At 35.7% G+C, this 22,446-nt stretch overlaps 2 protein-coding genes across 12 annotated transcripts in view; one reads left to right on the top strand and one right to left on the bottom strand.

The window, feature by feature from the left end:
* The window catches only part of CFAP43 (cilia and flagella associated protein 43), a 90,070-nt gene extending 76,594 nt beyond the window's left edge, over window positions 1-13,476 (top strand). For 6 of the 8 annotated variants that reach the window (XM_072971830.1, XM_072971831.1, XM_072971829.1 and 3 more), the window contains 9 exons: window positions 498-584; window positions 1,329-1,417; window positions 3,041-3,254; window positions 4,280-4,392; window positions 5,615-5,774; window positions 10,248-10,412; window positions 12,044-12,124; window positions 12,770-12,923; window positions 13,101-13,476. In XM_072971830.1, coding sequence (XP_072827931.1) covers window positions 498-584; window positions 1,329-1,417; window positions 3,041-3,254; window positions 4,280-4,392; window positions 5,615-5,774; window positions 10,248-10,412; window positions 12,044-12,124; window positions 12,770-12,923; window positions 13,101-13,267 — 1,230 coding nt within the window. In that variant the 3' untranslated portion in view covers window positions 13,268-13,476. Of the gene's footprint in view, window positions 1-497; window positions 585-1,328; window positions 1,418-3,040; window positions 3,255-4,265; window positions 4,393-5,614; window positions 5,775-10,247; window positions 10,413-12,043; window positions 12,125-12,769; window positions 12,924-13,100 lie in introns of those variants that run through there. The other 2 variants (XM_072971835.1, XM_072971836.1) reach the window with 2 other exon arrangements.
* Window positions 13,477-18,740: 5,264 nt separating this feature from the next.
* Window positions 18,741-22,437, bottom strand: SFR1 (SWI5 dependent homologous recombination repair protein 1). Of its 4 annotated transcripts, none has more exons than XM_006216342.4 (4): window positions 22,299-22,437; window positions 21,452-21,567; window positions 20,444-20,854; window positions 18,741-19,419 (listed from the first exon to the last, which is right to left on the bottom strand). In XM_006216342.4, the coding sequence occupies exons 1-4, from the start codon at window positions 22,309-22,311 to the stop codon at window positions 19,228-19,230; spliced, it is 732 nt and encodes a 243-aa protein (XP_006216404.1). In that variant the 5' UTR covers window positions 22,312-22,437; the 3' UTR covers window positions 18,741-19,227. The 4 variants fall into 4 exon arrangements, with proteins under 4 accessions (XP_006216404.1, XP_072827929.1, XP_072827928.1 ...); XM_072971828.1 differs by lacking the exon at window positions 22,299-22,437 and adding an exon at window positions 22,062-22,281; XM_072971827.1 differs by lacking the exon at window positions 22,299-22,437 and adding an exon at window positions 22,148-22,265.
* Window positions 22,438-22,446: the final 9 nt, after the last annotated feature.

Here is a 22,446-nt window from a genome sequence, read left to right as displayed (position 1 = left end):
GGCTTTCTCTGGTTGGTCCTAAGTTGGAAATGGTGGCAGAATTTAGGAAAGCTGAAAGTTATTGACCAAGTGCTGACAGTTTATGGCTGATCCCTGCAGAGGATGTGGTTTCACTTCCTGGCTGGTTGCTGCAGGTTGTGGGTCAGAGTTTTATTTTATCTATACATGGTCTGGCCATCGTCCATTTATATATTCAGAACCCAGGTCCATGCGATGCCCAATCCCGTGCAATTTCATCATCCATACTGCCCTGCCAAGAATGTACTGTGTTCCCTAGTCACTTACACACTCACATGCAGAGCTGGCTGTATTCGAAACAGGTGATTGGATGTTTGTTCTTTCGAAGTCTCCAGTCAGTTTACTTTCTTCTATAAGTGTTATCCATACTTCACATTTATCTTGTACTAGGGAATTCTTTGTTCTTTTTAGTATCCCAATAGTTTTCTTTATCCTGAAAAATCTCCAGTTCCAGTCTTCTATTCCTGATGTTGTTATAGAGCCAGACTGCAGAGGCCATCCGGAAAGCCAGAGAAGACCTCGATGTGTACAAGGAGCACTATGACAACTTAGTGGCAGAAGACAAAGTGAGTTCCATTGTCTCATTCATCTACGCAAGAGAGTTGCTACTGCCTGTTTTGGGGAGATTAAGAGGATAGAATTTAATTTCCTCATAGATTTTTCTCTTGCAATAATTCTCAGTTATGTGTGAACTTCACTCTATGTCACTGTATATTTTTAAAAATCACTGTGTGAAATAAGTTTTTGTAAACTTCTCTGGTTTAAGCTTTCTCTTATACAGAAAAAGAGAGAGCTCATCTAGATGTTAAGGCTTTTCAAACTTCAGTTTGCAGGCACCATTAGTTTGTCATGAAATCAATTTACTAGGCTATGACCAGCTAACTTATAATGGAAAAGAATAGGGTAGAAAAGCAAACAGAAGAATAGAACAGAATGGAATAAAATAGAGGTACCTTGCATGTTTTACAGGTAAATATTCTGTGAAACTTCAGTTCTAAATGATTTCTAAGACCTCTTATATGAAATAACATTTTTAATTTACTGAGGTGCTTCTTATTCAAAGTAAGTCTTTGTGAAGTCCTTGCACAGTGAGTGATCACCCTCTAACAAGTCTATGTTATAAACCAAGTTTTCATGGATTTTTTATATTTTTTATTGAAATACAGTCAGTTTACAATACTGTGTCAATTTCTGGTGTAAGGACTTTTTTAAATCAAAGTGATACAACCCTATATTTTGAAGATTACTGTCAACAAATAAAAGGTTTCTGAACAGAGTTTCAACCCTGACAATGATATGTTTGTCCTTAGGTTTTAGATCGCAGTTTTAAAAAGGAATTTTCTGAAATTCCTAGTTATCAAGTGGACATACTGTACAAACTTTTTAAACGTCGACCAAGGTTTGTTTCTCCTTTGCTATCATGTTTCTGAGAAAAAGTTTGTAAATGAAAAGGAGTGTTATTAGATTTTGGCTTTTTCTCCCAATTAGTTAGTAATATTCAATGTAACATCTTTTTTACATGAAAATGTTCAAATGTCTTGATCATAACTATATTTTTAAAGATTATTCTTACATCTTACAGTAAGCAATGCAGACTAATTATTTCTTTTCATTATTTAAAAATAGTTAAGTATCTAGGTAGGTATAGTGCTATTATAGGTTCTATTTTATAAATGAAAGTAAGTCATAGATGGCATACAGATTTATAAATCGTTTTTCCCAAGATGTGTTCCAGCATGTATAAGTCCCTTGTGGCATGAATTGGAATTACACATAAAAGGGTTCCTGGACAAAACAATTTTAAAAAAATATTGGATTGAAAAAGAAAAAGTCAAATAATTTTCTTTACTGAAGAACTTTTCGGAAATTGTTTTTAGCCTTTGCATCTCCAAGTATAAGAAATAGAGTAAGCAGTTTTTTCCAAACTTATTTGACCACAAATCCCTTTCCTCAGAGCATCTCATGTAATTGTGTTCAAAAGACAGTTTGAAAAATGCCAGTGTAAATGATTGAAAATAGCCATTATCAAAAGAGTTCTAAAGTATCTGATTTTTATACTGACAGTAGCATCAGAATTACATTTCACAGATTTCCAAATTTTTATCAGTTTAGATTTCTATAATTTTTACTCAGCCATAATGTAGAAATCATGGAATTTGTCACAAATGTGTATAGACTTCTTTGTGTCTGAGATACAAACTCATTCTCTCACCTTCGACAGGTTACATGCAACTTGAGGAATTCAACCTAGAACATGTCTCATGTCTTGGCTTCCCTATTTTTAAAGGAATGAGTTATATAAGCCTGTGACGAAAGAAGTGAGACCTCCCTTATATTGGGAGGCAGCAGTGGAAAAAGCATAAGCTTTTTGTCCAACAGAATTAGCTTTAAATCCCAACTCCACATCTATCAGACTTGTGGCTTGGTCAGTCCCTCCCCTCAGAGCCTCACTTCCTTCACCTAAAGGAAGATGATAACAGTAGTAACTTCATAGCATAATGTAAAGCACCTTGAGAGTGAGGGCCTGGTACAAAATCTCTGTGCCCTTCTTTTCCCAGTTGCAGGCCAGGGACACAAAACTAATCTATTAATGCAGATAAAAAGAGGTGCTTCCCCCATTTGCATATATATCTGAACATATTCTAGGCTACTCACCTGCAACAAGGATGCCAGCAGAGAATATATAGGCCAGAACCAGGGAACATCCATACTTCTCTCAGGCATTTACTTGCCTGCTTAAAACATCCAGAAGGGAGATGTCTTCTAGTGCAGGTGAAGCTGCCAGTGCTGACAGCTGTTCGGGACATTGATAGTCCAGCCAAGGGCATGTGTGGGGATCCAGAGAAGATGTAAGGTCCAAGTGGGTGCTTTTCTCTTTGGGGTAATCCACCCACCAGCCCCTAAGTGCTACAGGAAAATGTTATGCAATGGCACATATATGCCAAGGGTCATATTATTTAACAGTAATTTTGTGTGCTTGTGAGAATGTGAAAGTTTGACGGGCTTTTATTGGTAATACCAGGATTCACAAACAGAAAGTGCACTCAGATACAAACAGTCTTGTGCCTTTTGGAGAACGACCAGGATCTGGGAAATTGAATAAGGATGCCTTCACCCAGTTAATGAAAGCCATGGATGACTTGGACAATATTAATAACATGCCAGAAGGCTTGGACCCCTCGGTCTGGGATCATTTCTGCAGGACCAGACGAACGAAAGTGGAAAATGAACAGAAAGTATATAATCAAATTTTATTATTCTGTTTTATTCATTTCATTTCTTTTAGTGTACTAGTATAAAATACATATTTTATGGGGGTCAATGCTTCTGGAAAAGCTAATTACTTAGATTTTCCTGATAGGAATAGTATTAGTAACATTAATAATGATGATGAAGAAATAAAATATTAACCTTAGTGCTACTGAGGGCTAGGTACAGGCCTGTACTTATAGACCCACACTGTCTACACATGTAGTTAGTTTTTACTTGAAATAAATGTGGACAGTTCTAATTAAGATGTACTGTTACTGGAAGACATAGTATGAAAAAATGAATGGAAAATGTCTCGATATTTTTTATATTCTTTACCGGTTGAAATGACAATGTTTTGGATACACTGTGTTAAGTAAAATAAGTCAAATTCACTTTTATAATGTGGCTACTACCAAATTTAAAATTATATATATGACTAGCATTGATGGCTCACATGACATTTCTCTTGGACAGCACTGTTTTTAGACACAACTCTTCTCCTCTCTGCCCTGATCTTGAGTAGTCCTCATCTCTTTTTGCATAGATTAGAATTGTATTTCACCAAAACCAAGAATATTTTTTAATGTAACAAAGGGTAACAATTTGAAAATGTGCTTAACTGAGAAGAGAATCCTTCCTCTTGTTGCTTCTTGATCATATGCTGCTTCCTGTCCCCTAGATTCCCTAAATTCAGTGCCACATGCATCGAGCTGGCATATTCGCTAAAGTGTCTATGATTTTAAAATTTTATCTAAGATGACAAGATTTAAGAAAAATTCTAGTTGTTTGCATATTGACTTTCAGTGAGAAGCAAACGTATCATGTAAATTTTATGTTTCTTATATTACATAATGGCAGGGATTTAAATTTTTATTAATGTTTTAGAAAGACGGACTTGTTAAGGCTTTGTACAAGTTAAAAGATGTATATTTTCTAAAGTTCTTTAAAATTAGTTTTTTATTTTTAAAGCTCGGTATGTTCTGAGATGTTTGTAGTTTGGTTTCTTCAGGTAAAGCAGAAAGCAGCTGGTTTAATGGAAATGGCGGCTTTCCTCCGGAGGAGAACTGACGATGATGAGAAGGTGCAACATGAAATAGAGAAAGTGTTCCATGAGCTCATCCTGTAATTTGAACCTTTCATTCGTGTTCATTTATTCAAAGTCTAAGCTAGGGCTAAGTTAGGTTGTGTTATTGCAGCTGGCACAGACTTGCCTATTCAGGCTTTATAACTTCTCTTTGAAAAAGTGCATTTTGTTACAGAAGACCTTATTTCAGAATGGAATTTATCTACATGTTCCATTGTTCTTATTGCACATGGTCAAATTTTTTTTTCACTATTGAATTTCTTTTTTTCCCTTTTTTTAAACTGAAGTATAATTGACTTACAGTATTCTATTAGTTTCAGACACACAACATAGTGATTTGATATTTCTGTACATTATACAATGACCTCCACAGTAAGTCTGGTTGTCAGCTAGCATCATACACAGTTATTACAATATTATTAACTCTATTCGCTATGCTGCATGTTACATCCCTGTGACTTCTTTAACAAATAGGCAACTTTGGGGGAATCTCCTTTCACATGAAATACAAAGAACATGTATCTGCAAGTAAGTACTTTTGGACCCAAGCCACACAAGCAAACTGCGTAGAAAATTAAACAGATATCCAAGAATTTCCATGTAGACTCCTAAGCAGCTAAGATTTTTTTCTTTAGGGGAGCTTGTTGAATTTTCCTGAGTGATTGGGACACAGTTTTAAGTCCTTGCTTCACTTTTGGCCATATTTACAGCCATGTTGATAAATATTCTTCTCTGATGTTCCCAAATTCATCATTAAACATCATTTTCAGATCTAGGCTAAAGTAGGAATGGGAACTGCTCAAAAATGTATTTGATAAGTAGCTTGCAGATTAAACACTGTTAATATAATATCAGAGGTCAATACATAAGGTCAGAACTTTAGTAGATTTGTTATTTGGTAGCATCTCTGTTTTCTCCCACTTACATTCAAAACAATATTAATCTTTTCTTAATAATAAAGTAAAACTTTTTTAGTGTGTTTCTGTCCATACTGTTCTTTGAGCAGCCCAAGTATAATTCCTTATCAGTAAGAGGAAGTATCATAGAGACCTCTAGGAAAGCTTGTAATTGGGAGAATATTTTCCACTTTAATCTCCAGCATGTTTTCCTTTATCGTAAGGAAAATAAAGTCTGAATTTCATATTTAATTTTTATATCAGATATATTAAATTTTATTGAATTTATATATCAGATGATAGGTGAAATGTGGAATATAAATATATTACAACTGCTTACTTTTTGAAGTCTTTTTCAATTTAGATTACAAGAAGACAAAGTGAAATTCCAGCTGAATTTGACAATTCAAATCCTCCTTAAACAAGGACAAGTAGAACTGGAGAATTTCCAGTTACTACTGGATTATTCTGATGCAGTCCTCATCAACAGGAACATAATTGAAGACTTAAATTCTGTGATTCGGGTAATTATCATGTTTTAAGGAGAAAAAAAACATACCACCTGCTGTACCAAGTATTTTTCATAGTCTCCCATTTCTATGATAAATCACTTTCACTCAGTTAAATCAGTGGTTCCTAACTCTGGCTGTACATTAGAACCACCTGGAGAAGTTTACAAATGTGTCTAGACCCCACCCCTAGGCATGGGTATTTTTTCAAAGCTTCCCAGATATTCTAAGGTAAAAGAAGTTTAGACCACGGAGTTAAACATTCATTCGAATATACATACCACCATTTTATTAGGCTCAATCTACTCATAAGCTTAGATAATTTATTTGAGACCTTGCTTGTTTTCTAATATAAATACTTAATGTTACAAATTGCCTTCTAAGCACTATTTTAACTGCAGTCTGCAAATTTATACTTTGTATTTTTATTTTCTTTCCATTTAAAATATTATCTAATTTCCCTTGTGACTTCCTACTAGAAGTTACTATGGGTTGTTTAGAAGTATATTATTTAATTTCCAAATATTTGGGATTTTGTGCTGTTTGGGGAATTATGTGCTAATGTTGATATATGTTTTAATTTTATAAATGCTCTGAAACCTCAATATGTTATTATTTTTGCTTTAGACAGTTATCTTTGAGAGTGATAAAAATAAGAAAAAAGCATTTTCTATTTCTCTTCAATTTCAGCATTTCAAGAGATCTTTCTTTTTGTGGGTTGAAGTTTCTGTCTTGTACTATATACCTCTACTTAAAGAACTTCTTTTAATTTAACTGAATTGCAAGTCTGCTGGTAATGAATTCTGTTTTTCTCTGTCTGAAATTATCTTTGATCTACCTTTATTGTTGAAAGATACTTTGCTAGATTCCCTGGATTGACAGGTTCTTTCTCTCTCTCATTCTTTTCACTTTAAAGGTGTTCATCTTCTTCTGGCTTACAGAACTTCTGACAAGATGCCTACTGTATTTTTTAAATCTTTGTTCCTCTTAATGAAGTGTGTCTGCCTTGGAGATTTTCTCTTTATCCTTGATTTTTCAGCAGTTTGAACATTTGTCTGAGTTTGTGTGTGTGTATATATATATATGATCCTTTTAATATAGTATTGACTTTGGTTTGCTAATACTTTGTTGAGGATTTTTGCATCTATGTTCATCAGTATTGACCTGTAATTTTCTTTTCTTCTGGTGTCTTTGTCTGACTTTGATACAGAGTAAGTTGGCCTCATAAAATGAGTTTGGAAGTGTTCCCTCCTTTTCAATTTTTTGTTAAGTGTTTGAGAAGGATTGGTATAAGTTGTGGTATGTTATGTTTTCACTTACATTCATTTGAAGGTATTTTCTAATATCCCTTGTGATTTCTTCTTTGACCCCTGATTACTTAATAATGTGATGTTTAATCTCCACATATTTGTAAATATTCCAGTTTTCTTTCTGTTATTGATTTCTAGTTTCACTCCCTTGTGATCAGAGCAGATACTTTGTATGATTTTCATCTTTTAAAATGTGTTAGGATTTGTTTAATGGCCTAACATGTTGTCTATATTTGAGAATGCTCCATTTGCACTTGCAAAGAATGTGTGTTTTGCTATTATTGTGTAGTGCATTCTGTATATGTCTCTTAACTCAAATTAGGTTATAGTTTTGTTCAAATCCTCTATTTCCTTATTGATCTTCTGGATACTTGTTCTATCCATTATTGAAAGTGAAATACTAAAGTCTCCAATTATTGTTATTAAAATGTCTATTTCTCCTACAATTCTGACAATTTTTGCTTTGGATATTTTGAAGCTCTGTTTTTAGATGCATATATATTTGTAACTGTTATATCTTCTTGAAAGATTGGGCTTTCTATCATCAACTTTTGTATTAAATTTTATTTTGTCTCGTATTAGTATAGTTACCCCAGCTGTCTTTGGTTACAATTTGCATGGAAGATGTATTTCTGTTCTTTCACTTTCAAGCTACTTGTACCATTGGATCTAACGTGAGTCTCTTCTAGACAATAATTATTGGATCTTTTTTTAATCCATTGTGTCTATCTTTGCCTTTTAATTGTAGACTTTAATGCATTTACATTTAAAGTAATTACTGGTAAAGAAGAACTTTCTGTTGCCATTTTGGTATTTGTTTTCTGCATATCGTATTTTTTGGTTGTTCATTCCGTATTGCTTTCTTTTGTATATAGTTTGATTTTTTTTCCCTTGCAGAGTACTATTTTGAGCCCCTTCTTTTTTCCTTTTCCATATATTTTCTTAGTGGTTACTCCTGGGAATTACAATTGACATCTTAATTTTATAACAGACTAATTCAAATTAACATCAACTTAGTTTCAGTAGTATACAAAACGCTACTCCTATGGAGCTTTGTTCCTCCCCTGGTATGTTATTATTATCATGAATTACGTCTTTATATACTATGTGTGCATTAACATAGATTTATAATTATTATTTTATGCATTTTTCTTTTAAGCCACACAGGAAAAGAAGAGTACTTAGAAAAATATTAAAATTTAAAAATGTTTAAAGTTTTTCAAAAGAATACTTACAAATGAAAATGCAATAAATATTGGCTTTTATACTTACCTATATAGTTACATTTTTTTTTTAATTTATTTCTTCTTCTGGCTTTGAGTTAGTGTCTCCTTTTCATTTGAGTTTGAAGTAATCTCTTTAGCAGTTCTTATAGAGCAACCCTATTAATGATGGACTCCCTCAGTTTTCGTTTATCTCAGGATGTTTTAAATTCTCTTTCAATATTTGCTGTTAGGATAAGAGCAAAAATCATCAGATTTTCTGATGGATTGAATGTTAAGAGTAAGGTAAAGAGAGGGATCAAGAATAAATCTTAAAATTTTGGCTTTTGAGCAACTGAGAAGATGACAGTGTTACTGATGTGATAAAGAGTACAGAGGTGTAGCCTTGGCTGAGGGCATCAGATGAAGAGTTTTGGCCTTCATTAAATCTGAGATGCCTATAGAACACCCCAATGGAAATATCAAGTAGGCAGCCAGAACTCAGGGTTGGGATTTATACAGATCACATATATTTAACTACATATGTATTATTACATCTAGATATCTACATATAGATAATCTATGCCATGAGATTGCTTGAGACCACCTAGAAAGTGGGTAGATAGAAGAGGGAGTTTGGGCAAAAACCCAAAGTCCAACTCTGGAAGATCTTAAGTTAAGTAAGGAGTTAAGGAGACTGAGAAAGAGCTGCCAGTGAGGTAGTAGGAAACCTAGAAACTATGAAAGAAATAGTTCCAAGGAGGAGGGAACCATGTAGTATGTTAATTACTTAACAAAAGCAGTCTCAGTGGATGATTGGGGCAGGAGCTTAATAGGTGATGGCTGAAGACATAATATGAAGTGAGGAAGTAGAGTCTGGGACTATAAATAAGTCTTACAAAAATGTTGACTGAAAGGAAAGCAGAGAGGAGATATGGTACTTCTATAGCAGTGTTTCTCAGCCTTGGCACTAGTGACATTTTGGGCCTGATAGTTACTCGTTGGGAGGAGATGTCATGTGTACTGTGTGAAGTTAATCGGCATCCCTGGTTCTACCCACTGGATGCCCTCCTTCACTTGTATCAGCCAAAAATGTCTGCAAGCATAGCTGAATGTTCCCTGGTGGGGCAGTATTTGCCTCATGTGAGAGATACTGCCTCAGAGAAATGCTTGACCTTAAGATTTCAATGCTGGTGATAACAAGATCAAGGGTATGATCATGAGAGTTAGGTGGCTGAGCAAGATAGAGAAAAGATCATCAAAAGTGGGAAATTCAAGGAGCTGAGGCCAAGCAGGGATCAGAAGATGAAAATAATTTTTAAAAAGAGTAACAGTTGTTATAGTCTAATGGCATGAACTTGAAAAAGCTAAGTTTTTTAAGGAGGAGAGGGGAAAAATATAAAACATTAGCTGATAGAACTTATGTACAGATTTATTTTAGAGATATAGTAGTTTCACTGCTAGAATCTGCAAGAACAACTTCATGAAAATATTCCTGAACTTCATGCAGGCAATTTGAAATGAAGTACAAAACATCGGGTGTTTGAATATCATATTTAACCCATTCAGTTTTTTGGCTTTTCTGCTAGCTATCAACCAAATACTGTTGTGCTTATCTGCATTAAACCACAATCCTTTATCTGCAGTGTTAAGAAGCAGGGCAGAGTAGGGGTACAGATGCATTTAGATTGGTAGATTGGTGATGGCAAAAGGAGTTCCTGCCTAATCATTGACAAAAGTAAATTGGTTATGCCATTCAAATGTATTTTATAATCCCTTCTGTTTAGTAACTATTGTGCTTTATAGTGATCAGATTTTGCCCATGAAGTAATTTTTTTAATATTTGCTACATTTTTAAGAAGATAGAATTATCTCTGTGTTCCAAGTGTTTTCTAAGAAAAGCTTTCAGCTTCAAATATTCTGTATTCTATACAAAGAGTCATATTATATGAATATCAGAATGTACTTTTTTTTAGACTCAAGGACAAAAGAAAGTTGCTAGCATGATGGAAAGTAAAGAGGTCCACAAAGGAATATTTCAGATTGAGTGGGAACATAAGAAAATGGAGATGGAAATGGAAGATCTAAATCAGAAGGCTTGGGATATTCAGATGCTGTTTTTTTCAAGAGATCATCAAAAGGTAAATGCTCTCTGTCTGCCCCCCCAATGTAGTTTTATTAATGTATTCATTCATTCAGCCAATATTTAATAAGAAGCCTCTGTGATATCAAGCATATTCTAAGCCAGTAGTATTTCATAATGTGACCAAGAATTCTTTTTCTTCTGGTAGTATACATTTGCTGCCTCTGGTTCTTCGTGACACATTCCTATTTAGCACATTCAGTAGTATAGTTCTGTCTTGCAATTCTCAAGGGTTTCCTAATTGTCAGATCTAGTGTTCCCTTTCCCAGTCATCACTATACCTCTGTAGCATTTGACCATCTTAATTCTTACTTGCCCATTCTTTTGGCTTTAATCACCCGTTTTCTCCTGTTTTTCTTCCAACATGTCAGACTACTCTGCTTCTTTTACCCATTTCTCTTTTGCTTCAAAATGTTAAATACAGCTCCTCTTTTAAGATTCTGCTCTCAGCTCTAGGTTCTTTCCATGCCTCTCCTTTGATGATCTTTTTCTGACTTTCATGATCACTGCTAAAAGACTCATCAGGGTCTCTGGATTCCAGTTCAATTCCACTTTCAGTTCAAGCTCTCTGACCCTGACCTCTCTTAAGCTCTATTTCTGTATCCCCCATCTCCCAACAGCTCCTCTTATTTTGCTTATTTCTGTTCTTTCAGTCACTCATTTAGGCTTACAGCTGTTGTGCTTTTTGATTTCTCTCTTTCTCTTGTCTTCTAAGTCTTGCCTAGTTTATCCGTTTATTCCCTTATTCTCCATGCCTACAGTCTTTACCATGTTCAGTCCTTCCTTTTCAATGGTTTAGAGTATTTTATAATAATCTTCTAAATGGTCTCTTGTCCTTGGGTCTTTCTTTTATCTACTTGATACCATATATAGCTATCAGATTAACATTCCAATTTAGCTCCATTACTGTAACATTACTGCACTGCTCAAACATTTTAAACTGCCTCTTCTTACCTGGCAAATGAATTATGAAATCCTTAGGTGGCTTTCAGTGTTCTTCAACCTATCTTCTCAAATTCATTCCTCGTGTTCCTCTTGCACAGCAGTATTCGCAAACCAAATTGATTTTATTTTCTAGGATTCTGCCTCTGTGCCTTTGCTCATACTGGTTCTTCTGCCTGGAATATCTTTCCTCATTTTTTTCCCACTTCCCAATCTATCCAGGCCAGAGAAACCACATCCCATCCCAGACCACTTTTATTTGCATATCACTATACATATCTTCTGGCAACTAATCATACTACATGTCCTCTTTTTCTTGAAGGCTAGTCATGTTATCTATCTTTGTTATCTACTTCAGTGTCTTTAACTGGGACACTGTTAATATGAGACTTGTGTGAGATACTCTCAAATGAGACACAATAAGTATTTAGTGAGTTGAATAAATGAATGAATGAGAAGATAAACTCTAGGCATTTGCAATTATTAATATATAGGTGAGTGTATCAATAGTTAAATAAAATAAATATTATGACGCAAAAGTCAAATCAATCCTAACTTGGATGGATAGATTTTCTTTATGAAAAACAGCAACTTTCAAAACTAAGATAACCTTTACAAAATTATCTGTTGAAAGAAATAGAGAAAAATATCCCTACATATATTGTGTTTTTTTTTTTTCTCTCAAAGTACCTAAATGAACCAAACTATGACACTCTGATTGCCGTTCAGATTGGAATAATGGAGCAAACCATTGCTATTATAGATAAGGTAGGTCTCAAAGATATTAATCATTATAATCCCAATAGTTGTGAATCATTTGAACAAAGTAATAGTTTTCAAATCATCAATTCAAATAGAACCTACCAAAGTCTTGGTCTTTTATACTGATACTCAGGATGTAATTAGAAGTCCCAGAATAGTGTCTTTGCAACCATAACTAATGTGGTAAACTGAAACAATTCTTTTAACATTTGAATTAACCCCTTGGGAGATACCTGAGTGTAGGTAAATTTCCTATTTACATTAGGTTATGATTTATGTAGTAGAAGTGTTGATAGTCTTTCCTTGGCATTGTAAAGGCTTTGTTTTACCCTAACTACTTAACAAATGCTCAGTTTTTAGTGTGTAGCATGTATAAAATGAAAACAAAGTAATTTCAGGGCTGTTTTTAAATTTTTCTCTCATTTTTAAGAATATACAAAATTTCTTCTAAAATGTGACATTAACATACCATTCTATCTTTTAACAAATAATTTAAGTACCTACTATGTGCAGGCATTATGCTAGGCACTAGGGATATGGTGGTAAGATATCTTAATGATAACAATGTACATAAATTTTAAGAAGAATGTCTTTATAAAATATTTTTTTCAAAATTATTTTTGTGGGATGTCATGGGAACAAAAATTTCAGACCCACAAAAAGAATGTGGAAAACTGCAAAAAACTACTTAAAAAATTGGGAAGGTGCAGCAATCAAAAAGATGTAGCAAATTATACTCTAAGCTGCAATTTACGAGAAGAGTTGATGGCTGTCTCAGAGAGAAAAGACATCTGTAATGCAATGGGTAAGATTTTTTTTTTCTTAAATCAATTCTCGATTTCTTTAAAAGTAATCAGAATGCCTAAAATCTATACAGTGGTTATAAAGCTACCAGTATTTTTTCCAAATGTTTAATTGATTCTGAGTGCTATTTCTGTATAGATAATAATACAACTAATTCCTTTCTTCATTTTTGGGATAGGGTCTAAACTGACTTGTGAAAAGATTGCCAAAGAACGCTATGAAAACATGATGCAATACCAAAAGTTAACAAAAATTTCAAGAGAACAAGCTGAGCAAATTTCAATACTACAGGCTGAAGTTGAAAGATTAAGGATGAAAACATTTCCTGCTCTTGTTCAAATGTAAAAATGCTGGCGGGAAACACAAAGCCAAATCAATCACTTTAAAAATAATTTCATTTGGTTTAATGATTTCTTTTTCTTTAATATCAGGAAATTTAAGTAGAGTCTCCTTTTAGTTGCATACTTTTGATGACAAATTGATTTTAGCCTTAATCATTATAAAAATGTTTATCCTGCATGAATAAATGTCTAAAATATTATGAATTATTTTTATCCAAGAATGAACAAGATTATTTTTTGCTTTTTTTTGTTATAGTCATTTTACAATGTTGTGTCAAATTCCAGTGTAAAGCACAATTTTTCAGTTATACATTAACATACATACATTCATCGTCACATTCTCTTTCACTGTGAGCCACCACAAGATCCTGTATATATTTCCCTGTGCTACACAGTACAATCTTGTTTATCTATTCTACATTTTGAAATCCCAGTCTGTCCCTTCCCATCCCCCATCCCACGGCAACCACAAGTTTGTATTCTATGTCTATGGGTCTGTTCCTGTTTGGTATTTATGTTTTGTTTTGTTTTGTTTTCAGATTCCACATATGAGCAATCTCATATGGTATTTTTCTTTCTCTTTCTGGCTTACTTCACTTAGAATGACATTCTCCAGGAGCATCCATGTTGCCGCAAATGGCGTTATATTGTCGGTTTTTATGACTAAGTTGTATTCCATTGTATAAACATACCACTTCTTCTTTATCCAGTCATCTGTTGATGGACATTTAGGCAGTTTCCATGTCTTGGCTATTGTAAATAGTGCTGCTATGAACATTGGGGTGCAGGTGTCATTTTGAAGTAGGGTTCCTTCTGGATATATGCCCAGGAGCGGGATTCCTGAGTCATACGGTAGGTCTATTTCTAGTCTTTTGAGGAATCTCCCTACTGTTTTCCACAGTGGCTGCACCAAACTGCATTCCCACCAGCAGTGTAGGAGGGTTCCCTTTCCTCCACAGCCTCTCCAGCATTTGTCATTTGTGGACTTTTGAATGATGGCCATTCTGACTGGTGTGAGGTGATACCTTATTGTAGTTTTGATTTGCATTTCTCTGATAATTAGTGATATTGAGCATTTTCTCATGTGCCTATTGATCATTTGTATGTCTTCCTTGGAGAATTGCTTGTTTAGGTCTTCTGCCCATTTTGGATTGGGTTGTTTGTTTTTTTCTTATTAAATCGTGTGAGCTGCTTATATATTCTGGAGATCAAGCCTTTGTGGGTTTCATTTGCAAAAATTTCTTCCCATTCTGTAGGTTGTTGTTTTGTTTTACTTATGGTTTCCTTTGCTGTGCAGAAGCTTGTAATTTTCATTAGCTTCCATTTGTTTATTCTTTATTTCTATTGCTTGGGTAGACTGTTCTAGGAGAACATTTTTGAGATGTATGTCAGATAACGTTTTGCCTATATTTTCAAGAATGAACAAGATTTTAACTCAGAATGTATTCAACATCTATTTTATTAAGACTTAACTCAATCAAAATTTATTTTCATGATGATAGTATAGAAAGTCTTAAGGACAAAACAAAAATATCCTTAGCCATTACTGGTATTTCTAATTTTAAAAAATAACCAGAAAATTTATGAGGTTATGTATGATTTTTATCATTTATACTTTTCTGTACTTCCCTTTTTCTTTTGTAAGCATTTCTTTACAACCAGAAAAAAATTAATTCAATATTTAAGATTATTCTCTGTCCTACCGATGAGAACAAGGTGAATTGTTTTACCGAAATCATTTGTAAGTTATGACATATTTTCTTCTGTATAAACATAACACAATCTTCTCTATTTCATATGTATTGCAACAGAACTTAATTTTGTGCCCTGCTTAATACAGTTTAGCAAGCAGAAAAGAAGTGTTTTCTCATTTTGTGATATTATGATTTATAATAAGAAATATATATATTTGATCTTCAGCCCCATTCTTGGCACAGAGATCCTAAAACCCTTGGAATTTCCTAAGTGATGATAGTGGTGTCTTGTTGTGTTAATGAGATGACTATTTGATTGCTCCTAAGGATGGAGTCTAGTTGCCAGAAGAACAAACCATCTGATTAGAGGGTTGGAACTTTTGGCCACACCGCCCACCCTCCAGGAGGGGCTGAAAGTTGAAGTGATCACCAGTGGCCAATGATTTAATAAATAATGCCTATGTAATGAAGCTTTCATAAAAACCCACAAGGATGAGGTTTGGAGACAGCATGCATATTCTGAGCCTTTCTTTATACCTTGCCCTGTGCAGCTTTTCCATGTGGCAGTTCTGAGTTACACCCTTTTCTAATAAACTGGTTTTCTAGCAAGTAAAATGTTTCTGAGTTCTGTGAGCTGCTCTAACAAATTAATTGAACCCAAGGAAGGAAGGGGTCATGGGAACTTCTGATCTATAGACTGCTGGTCAGAAGCACAGATAACAACCTGGGCTTTTGATTGGCATCTGAAGTGGAGGGTGGTCGTGTGGGACTTAATTTGAGGAATCTGACACTGTCTCCCGATAGTGTCAGAATTGAATTGAATTGTAGGACAACCAGATGGTGTTCAAGAACTGTTTGGTATGGAGAAACAGACATATACACGAACTTGGCAATCAGAACCCTTACATTTCCATGAAACAGTTTTATCACTTTATTCATGTAGATGATGATAATTAAGTAGTAATGAGAAGATTAACTGGTCAGAAAACTGCTTTGCCTTTCCACAGCCTATGGACTGCTAGATTCCAAGGTGATGCCATTGGAATCATTGACCACAATCTCCAAGTGATGTCAATGTCTCTTTGTTCTGCAATTTGCGAACTTGTTAAGTTTAATCCACAGCACTATATCCAATGTACCTACCACTGGTGTAGGTAAAGGAAGACAGCTATATAAAATATTCCATTTAGAAAGAAATTTTTTGAAGATTTAAAATCTTCTATTTAGAAATTGCCATAACTGATCACCCAAATAGTGATCAGTGCTGGATGGGAATGGTAAGGAAAATAAAAGAACCGATGTCATTTTTGACAACTCTCCTTAGTACTAGAATGATTCCTGAAGTAGTCAATTTGGTTGATTAAGCAAGGGGTACCCACTGGTGACATTTCCTACATCCAAGGTCCTTCAAAATTATCTCTGACATTGGATTGTAGGAGGTACGAGGATGGACCCAAGGGTGGGGAAGTGTACACTGAGGGGTGCAAATACTTTATACTTAGATGGTACATCAGAAGTTCTCCGTCCTGCTGGCTTGAGTCAACCGTGGTTATACTAGGCTTTTTTTTTTTTCCTGGTGATACAAATTCCATATCACCTAAATTAGCTGCTTGAGGATCCATGTGCTACTAGCCAAAGCCACAAATTCTACTGGATAATGCTCTGTGGATTCCCAGGTCTTAAACCAGTGGTTTCTGCTTCCTAGTGTCCACCCTAGATGATTCTGGCAATGTTCCTTGCTTGAATGCCTCAGCTTTGAGGCATAGGTAGAGTGGAGGTTAATAAGAGCTTCTTTCCCCCAAACTGTATTCTGGTAACAGGATTTTCAACGGGAGAGTTTGGGGATGTTAGCAGGTGCTTTGGAAGGGCACATGGGTCATGCACCCCAATCCTCTCTTGATATGTCCATGGTACTGATTCCTCTCAGCTTCTGCTGAGCTGACAGCAATTATATAAATATAATTTAAAATATTATCTATATTATCAAGGAGTAACATAATTAATTGGGTCAAACATAACATGGCTTTAAGGATAGGGCTTAAGAGTATGGCTCTGTTGCTGGGTTGCTTGGGCTCAAATTATAGCTTTGCCCACTTAAGTTTTACATGACCACTCAGTTTTTAAATAACTAAATCTTAAATTTCCTCATCTTTAAAATTGGGGTGTGGATAATTTCAGTATTCAAACAAGTTAACATACTTTTTTTTCACATAATTTGTCTTTATTTGTATTGAAGTATAGTTGATTTACAAAGTTATTTTCTGGTGTGCAGCATAGTGATTCAGTTACACACACGTATCTGTACTTTTTCATTGTAGGTTATTACAAAATACTGAATATATAGTTCCCTGTATTATACAGTAGGACCCTGTTTATCTATTTTATATAAAGGTAACATACTTTTAAAACTGGCACAAAGCAAATGCTATGTTAAGTGTTAGATTTCATTTTTATGAATTAAAAATACGGTATTCAGTAGTTCTTAATAAACGTATACTATTAAATGGAGGTGACATTCAACAGAAATTATTAAAAAGGGGACTGCCTCATGGGCATCCCTAGGTCCCAAACTTTCCCATAGCCCCATCTACATTCCATGACCTACCTCCTCTTGTGGAAGTGCCCACTGAGCTGCTGGAGCCCTAAGCATCCAGCTAATGCCTTGGAAATCCCTATTACTGTAACCCCAACTGCTCCCCAACTGTCCCAGAATCAGACTCCTAATGATGCTTTCATTCCCCCAAGTGGGTATGTAAGAGGGACACCAGGCGATGTGCTAGTTAGTCTTGAGTAGCTGCAGTCAATTTCAGTACCATCACCAGGGAGACTGCTTCCCCTCCACATTTAGGGCCTCTGGCTGAGCAGCAAGAAGCAGTGGAGGCTGGTCAGCACAAAACGGCACAGCTCCCCAGGGATGCCCACTGAGGAATCCCAGAGCCAGGGAAGGCCCACGTGAGAGCTGGGCCAGTCCTCTTGGGTTCATAGAAGCCAATGACAATGGCAGTGTCTGGAAGGCACTAGAGGCAAGACTAGAGGGTGAGGAGAGGTAAGTTACTGGCATGAGCACTAACAACTAGAATGTATGAAAGTGCAGGGTCCTGATATGCTGAACATTAAAAGTTTGTTAGACTGTGGGGAGGGACTGGGCTGAAAGTGAGGAGCACTTGGGGGAGGCGCGGAGCTTAGAGTAGTGGCTGTTTACCAAGTAGTAGGGAAGTATCTTTTTTTAAAGATTGAAAAACACAAAAACAAAAGCTAAGGAAAGCTGTCTTAGCCCTTTAAAGGACCCAAGAACAGAAATCCAGAAAGCCCTCACTCAGGAAGATTGGAAACTGGAACCAGGAAGTCACTGATCCACAAAGTTCTCTCTCCATCTATGATCTCTGCCTTTCTCTGTAAGGGCACACACTGCCCGTCTTAAGCACACCAGCTTTTCTGCTTCCAAGTTTACATACAACAGCTCCAGCCACAAAAAGAGATGGGCTTTCTTTTCCTGAGCTTAATTCCAAATTCTCAGGGGCAGCTTGGGTCATATATGTCTATCTATGACCAGAATGACAGACAACGTACAACATGGCAGCCAGAACCCCAACCCAGTGAAGATGAATTTCTGGCTGAGGGGTCACTGTTAATGGAGCAGATGCTAACCTGAACCTATTTCACAGATCAGTGTAAAAGGGCTTGTGTGCCATGATGCCCTGAAGTCGGAGATGAGGATATGTGGTTTTATAAGAAATAGATGGTTGTTTCATTAGATGAGATGAGGAATACAAGTAACAAATATTTAGAGACATAAACCAATAGAATTTTATTTACCTGAATTTAATTACCTGCTAGGCCATCCAGACGGAAATATGTGGTAAATGGATGGAAACAAGGATCATAAACTTAGGAGAGGCAGGGATTTTTAGGCGAGTTCAGGTTTAGACATTCACTAGATGGACTGGTTTTTTTTTTTAACATTTAAAACTTTTTAGCACAATAAACCAATGTATTAAAACTCATTTCCAGAAATGTCCAAATTATTTTTTAAAACATAATTTAATTTTCTCACATTTGTTTACCTGTTAAGTTTTCTTTGGCAAATTTATTCAAAATATTAAATTTTCATTTTAGAACCAAGTTTACATAACACAGGGCCTAAACTGATCCAGGCTCACCAGGATACTTTTCTCTAAGCCCTAATGGTTTATATCTTCCCTTTAAAATGTATAAATGTCTTTTAATTAAGTTGTCATTCACAAAGATATTCTGGAGAAAAAATTATGGATTAAACCCCTATAAACTCTTCCTCATTTCTATTATAGTGTAGCAATTTGTCGTCTAACCCATAGTGGTCTATCAGCTGAGTAAGGCTTAGTTTCTTGTTCTCCTCAGACATAGCTGACTGCAACTCACAAAGCAACAGCTGGCTACAGCTTCTCCACTTCTTTATTAACAACTGTAACTGAGACAGGTCGTTCTGAAATAGGAAAAAGAAAAACATATTTGTATGTCAACTAGATAGTCATCCTAATTTAACTTACTTAATACAAGTTGTTAAATCAGTCGATGAGTAGTAGATTTTAAAGAGTAACACACTTGGACATGAATGGGACTTCTACCCAGGAAAAAAGTAGGATGGTTTTAAGTAGAATGGTTACAGTGTCACTAAAATAGCCAAAGTTCCATAGCTATTTTGTTTGGTCCAATCTCTGGGCCACCCTTAATCTCAAGGAAAAATCAAATCATTAAATAGGGTAAAACAATGTAAAGAAGCAACAATATGGAGGGAAAAAAAACTTCAAAAAATGATGATATTCAACTTAATATTTTTCAACATTCACTATTTCATAAAACCCAAGTCATTATATTTAGAAAAATCCTAAAAATTCAAGAGAGTAAATAAAACATAGTTTCCATAATTTATTCCACATTGCTGGGAAAGAAGAAGCAATTATAATATATGTGAATGATCCAGATAAGTAAGGGTTACCTTCTTCCAAGTGCCCAAGTTCTATTTATTTCAACCTATCTGGATTGGAATCTAATATATATTTGTTGTTTTCTTAAAGAAAATGCTTGGAACATTTCAATAACTTGGAGGAACAAAAGATCATTCCTAAAAATACTTTTTATTGTACTCTGTGGCCCATTTTTAGCTTTTTTACTCATTCACTGTCAGCTGTCGCTTCTGTTCTCATTGCACTTGCAACTAACATTTGAAATTTCTAATACTACTGTGGACTGGAAACTAGAGAGAAAAACTTCAACTGTATATTAAATGAGGGCTAGGACTTTTAAAAAGTTGTATCTGATGTTTAGAGGCCTCTTCTAAACTATGACATATTTGAGTTAAAGTTGCTGGAAGCCAGGTTTCTGGATACTTATCTCTTATTATGCTAAAATAAACTCATTTTTTTTCTTTTTGAAATTACTTCCCTACCATTTGTCTAAAACTGAAAAAAAAAAAAAAAGTCAGGCAATGATTCTGAAATTCTTCCTACCTTTGATCTATACATTTTGACTAGTTTTAGCCTCCGAAGAAGGTCTTCTTTCTCCTGAATCTGCTTCACCAATTTTGCTCTTTCTTTGTTTAATTCTTGTTTGGGAAGATTCTCATTCATAAAGTCATTTTGGAGATCACTGCATGACTCAGTATCCGGTGATTTAGATTCACACACATTGATATTCTTGAAGGTATTTTTCAAATATGGACTTGCTTCAGATTCACTGTCTATGTGTTTAAAATTTTCTTGAAATTCCAAACAGTTTTCTTCTGCTGAAGATGCTGGTCTCTCTGAAAAGGTCTGATCATTTTCTTCACTCTCTACTTTAAGTCGTTTCACCACACTGTAACAGGAATTAAATGAAGATCTAGCTTTCCTTAATCGTTCTCTAAGGGTTGCACTCATAAGCTGAAAAAGGCACCAAAAGTTAATACTCTTAATCGGGAAAAACAGTCTTAAATATACTAGAAATCAAGACCTTACATTTCTATGGCAGACACCACTAGATGGCTTTCTGTCTTCATATATTTCAAGTAATCATCACAAAATGCCTTTAATTCCTGGAAACTCCACTAAGTTTTATTCTCTTTTTATTTCAATTAGTCAGCACCCTTCTAAAACAGTGTTGAGACATCCCAGCAATCACGAATATTTGTTCAGAAATTAGCCCATACCTGACACTGTTCTAGGTGTTTCGGAGTTACGAATTAAGGAAAAGTCCTAGATCTTTTCACAACAGACCTTCATGATATCACAGATTCAAACTTCCTGTTGGAATGTTGTAATAACTTGAAATTAAATGAAAATAATTGAGTCAGGAGAAAATTAAGGGGGGGGGAGGTCTAATACATTCATTATCTTAGGGGAAAGACCTAAATTCTTTGCTAATAAAATTTTTACTTATTAATCTACACATTATGTTAATTAACAATCATCAGTGGGCTTAAAACCACCACTGCCATAATACTTAGAAATACAGAATAGAAAGAATTAAAAATTTCATACTTGTTTTTTTGAACTACTTGTTTGGGGAGGTAGTGGATTGGCACCGGCCTGTGGAGTGCTAGGTAAAATCACAGCTGAGTCTGATGGGCTTCCCATCTTGATATCTTGGTTTAATTCTACGGGGGAAAAAAAATCAAATTAACCCACAATTCGATATATGCCTCAATTTTTATCAAGGAATTTTTTATTGTACATAATATCCACAAGTAATCCAGCGACTTCCTCTTTCACTTAGTTATGATTCATAGCACTTTTTGCAGTTTTCCGTTTACCTTTTAAATCATTGTGTTGGTCCACATGGTGACTAATTTTTTCATAACTAGCTAGCACCTCATATAAACTACCCCATTTGTTTTTTTATCAATCAAAATATCCTCAAAAACTGCGATGTGGAGGGGTCATTACTCCAGGTTCACAGTGAAAGGAAATGTAATTGAAATCGTGACTCAGAAAAACCTAATCAGACCTCTCACACTTCTCCAAATCCTAAAAGCTGCGTCACTAGAACGAATGACCCTCCAGGCCTGAGGAGTAAGGCGCTCAGGCACAGATAAATTTACTCCAGTCCGCATCGTTTCTGTGGCGAAAAGGCCCTGAAAAGGAGAGTCACCTGAAGCTTGTTCCTCAAACAAAGGCCATCGACTTTACCAGAGGGGAAAAGGAAAAAACAAGAGGCAGGAGTCCTCTCTCCCCTACCGCCATTGCAGAAAACCCGCACGAGCCCTCGAGAGACCCCAGCCCTGAGATGGAGTGGAGCGGTGCCCTGACTGCGGAAAGAGAGCGCTACTCCCCTCCCCATCAGATCCTCGGAGTCCAGCTCTCAGCCACCCACGCGCCCGCACGCTACCTCCCTCCGCCATGCCCAACGCTGCCGAGCGCGCGCGCTGCCGGAGCCGGGAGCCGGGCGTCTCAGAGGCGGGCCCGCGCGCGGGAGGCGGAAGAGACGCGCGATTGGCCAGATTGACTGACGCGCGCAGCTGGGCTCCGCCCAGCGC

This window comes from Vicugna pacos, chromosome 11 (genome assembly GCF_048564905.1).
Source record: "Vicugna pacos chromosome 11, VicPac4, whole genome shotgun sequence".
NCBI classification, from domain to species: Eukaryota; Metazoa; Chordata; class Mammalia; order Artiodactyla; family Camelidae; genus Vicugna; species Vicugna pacos.
This window is presented reverse-complemented; position numbering and strand designations above follow the sequence as displayed.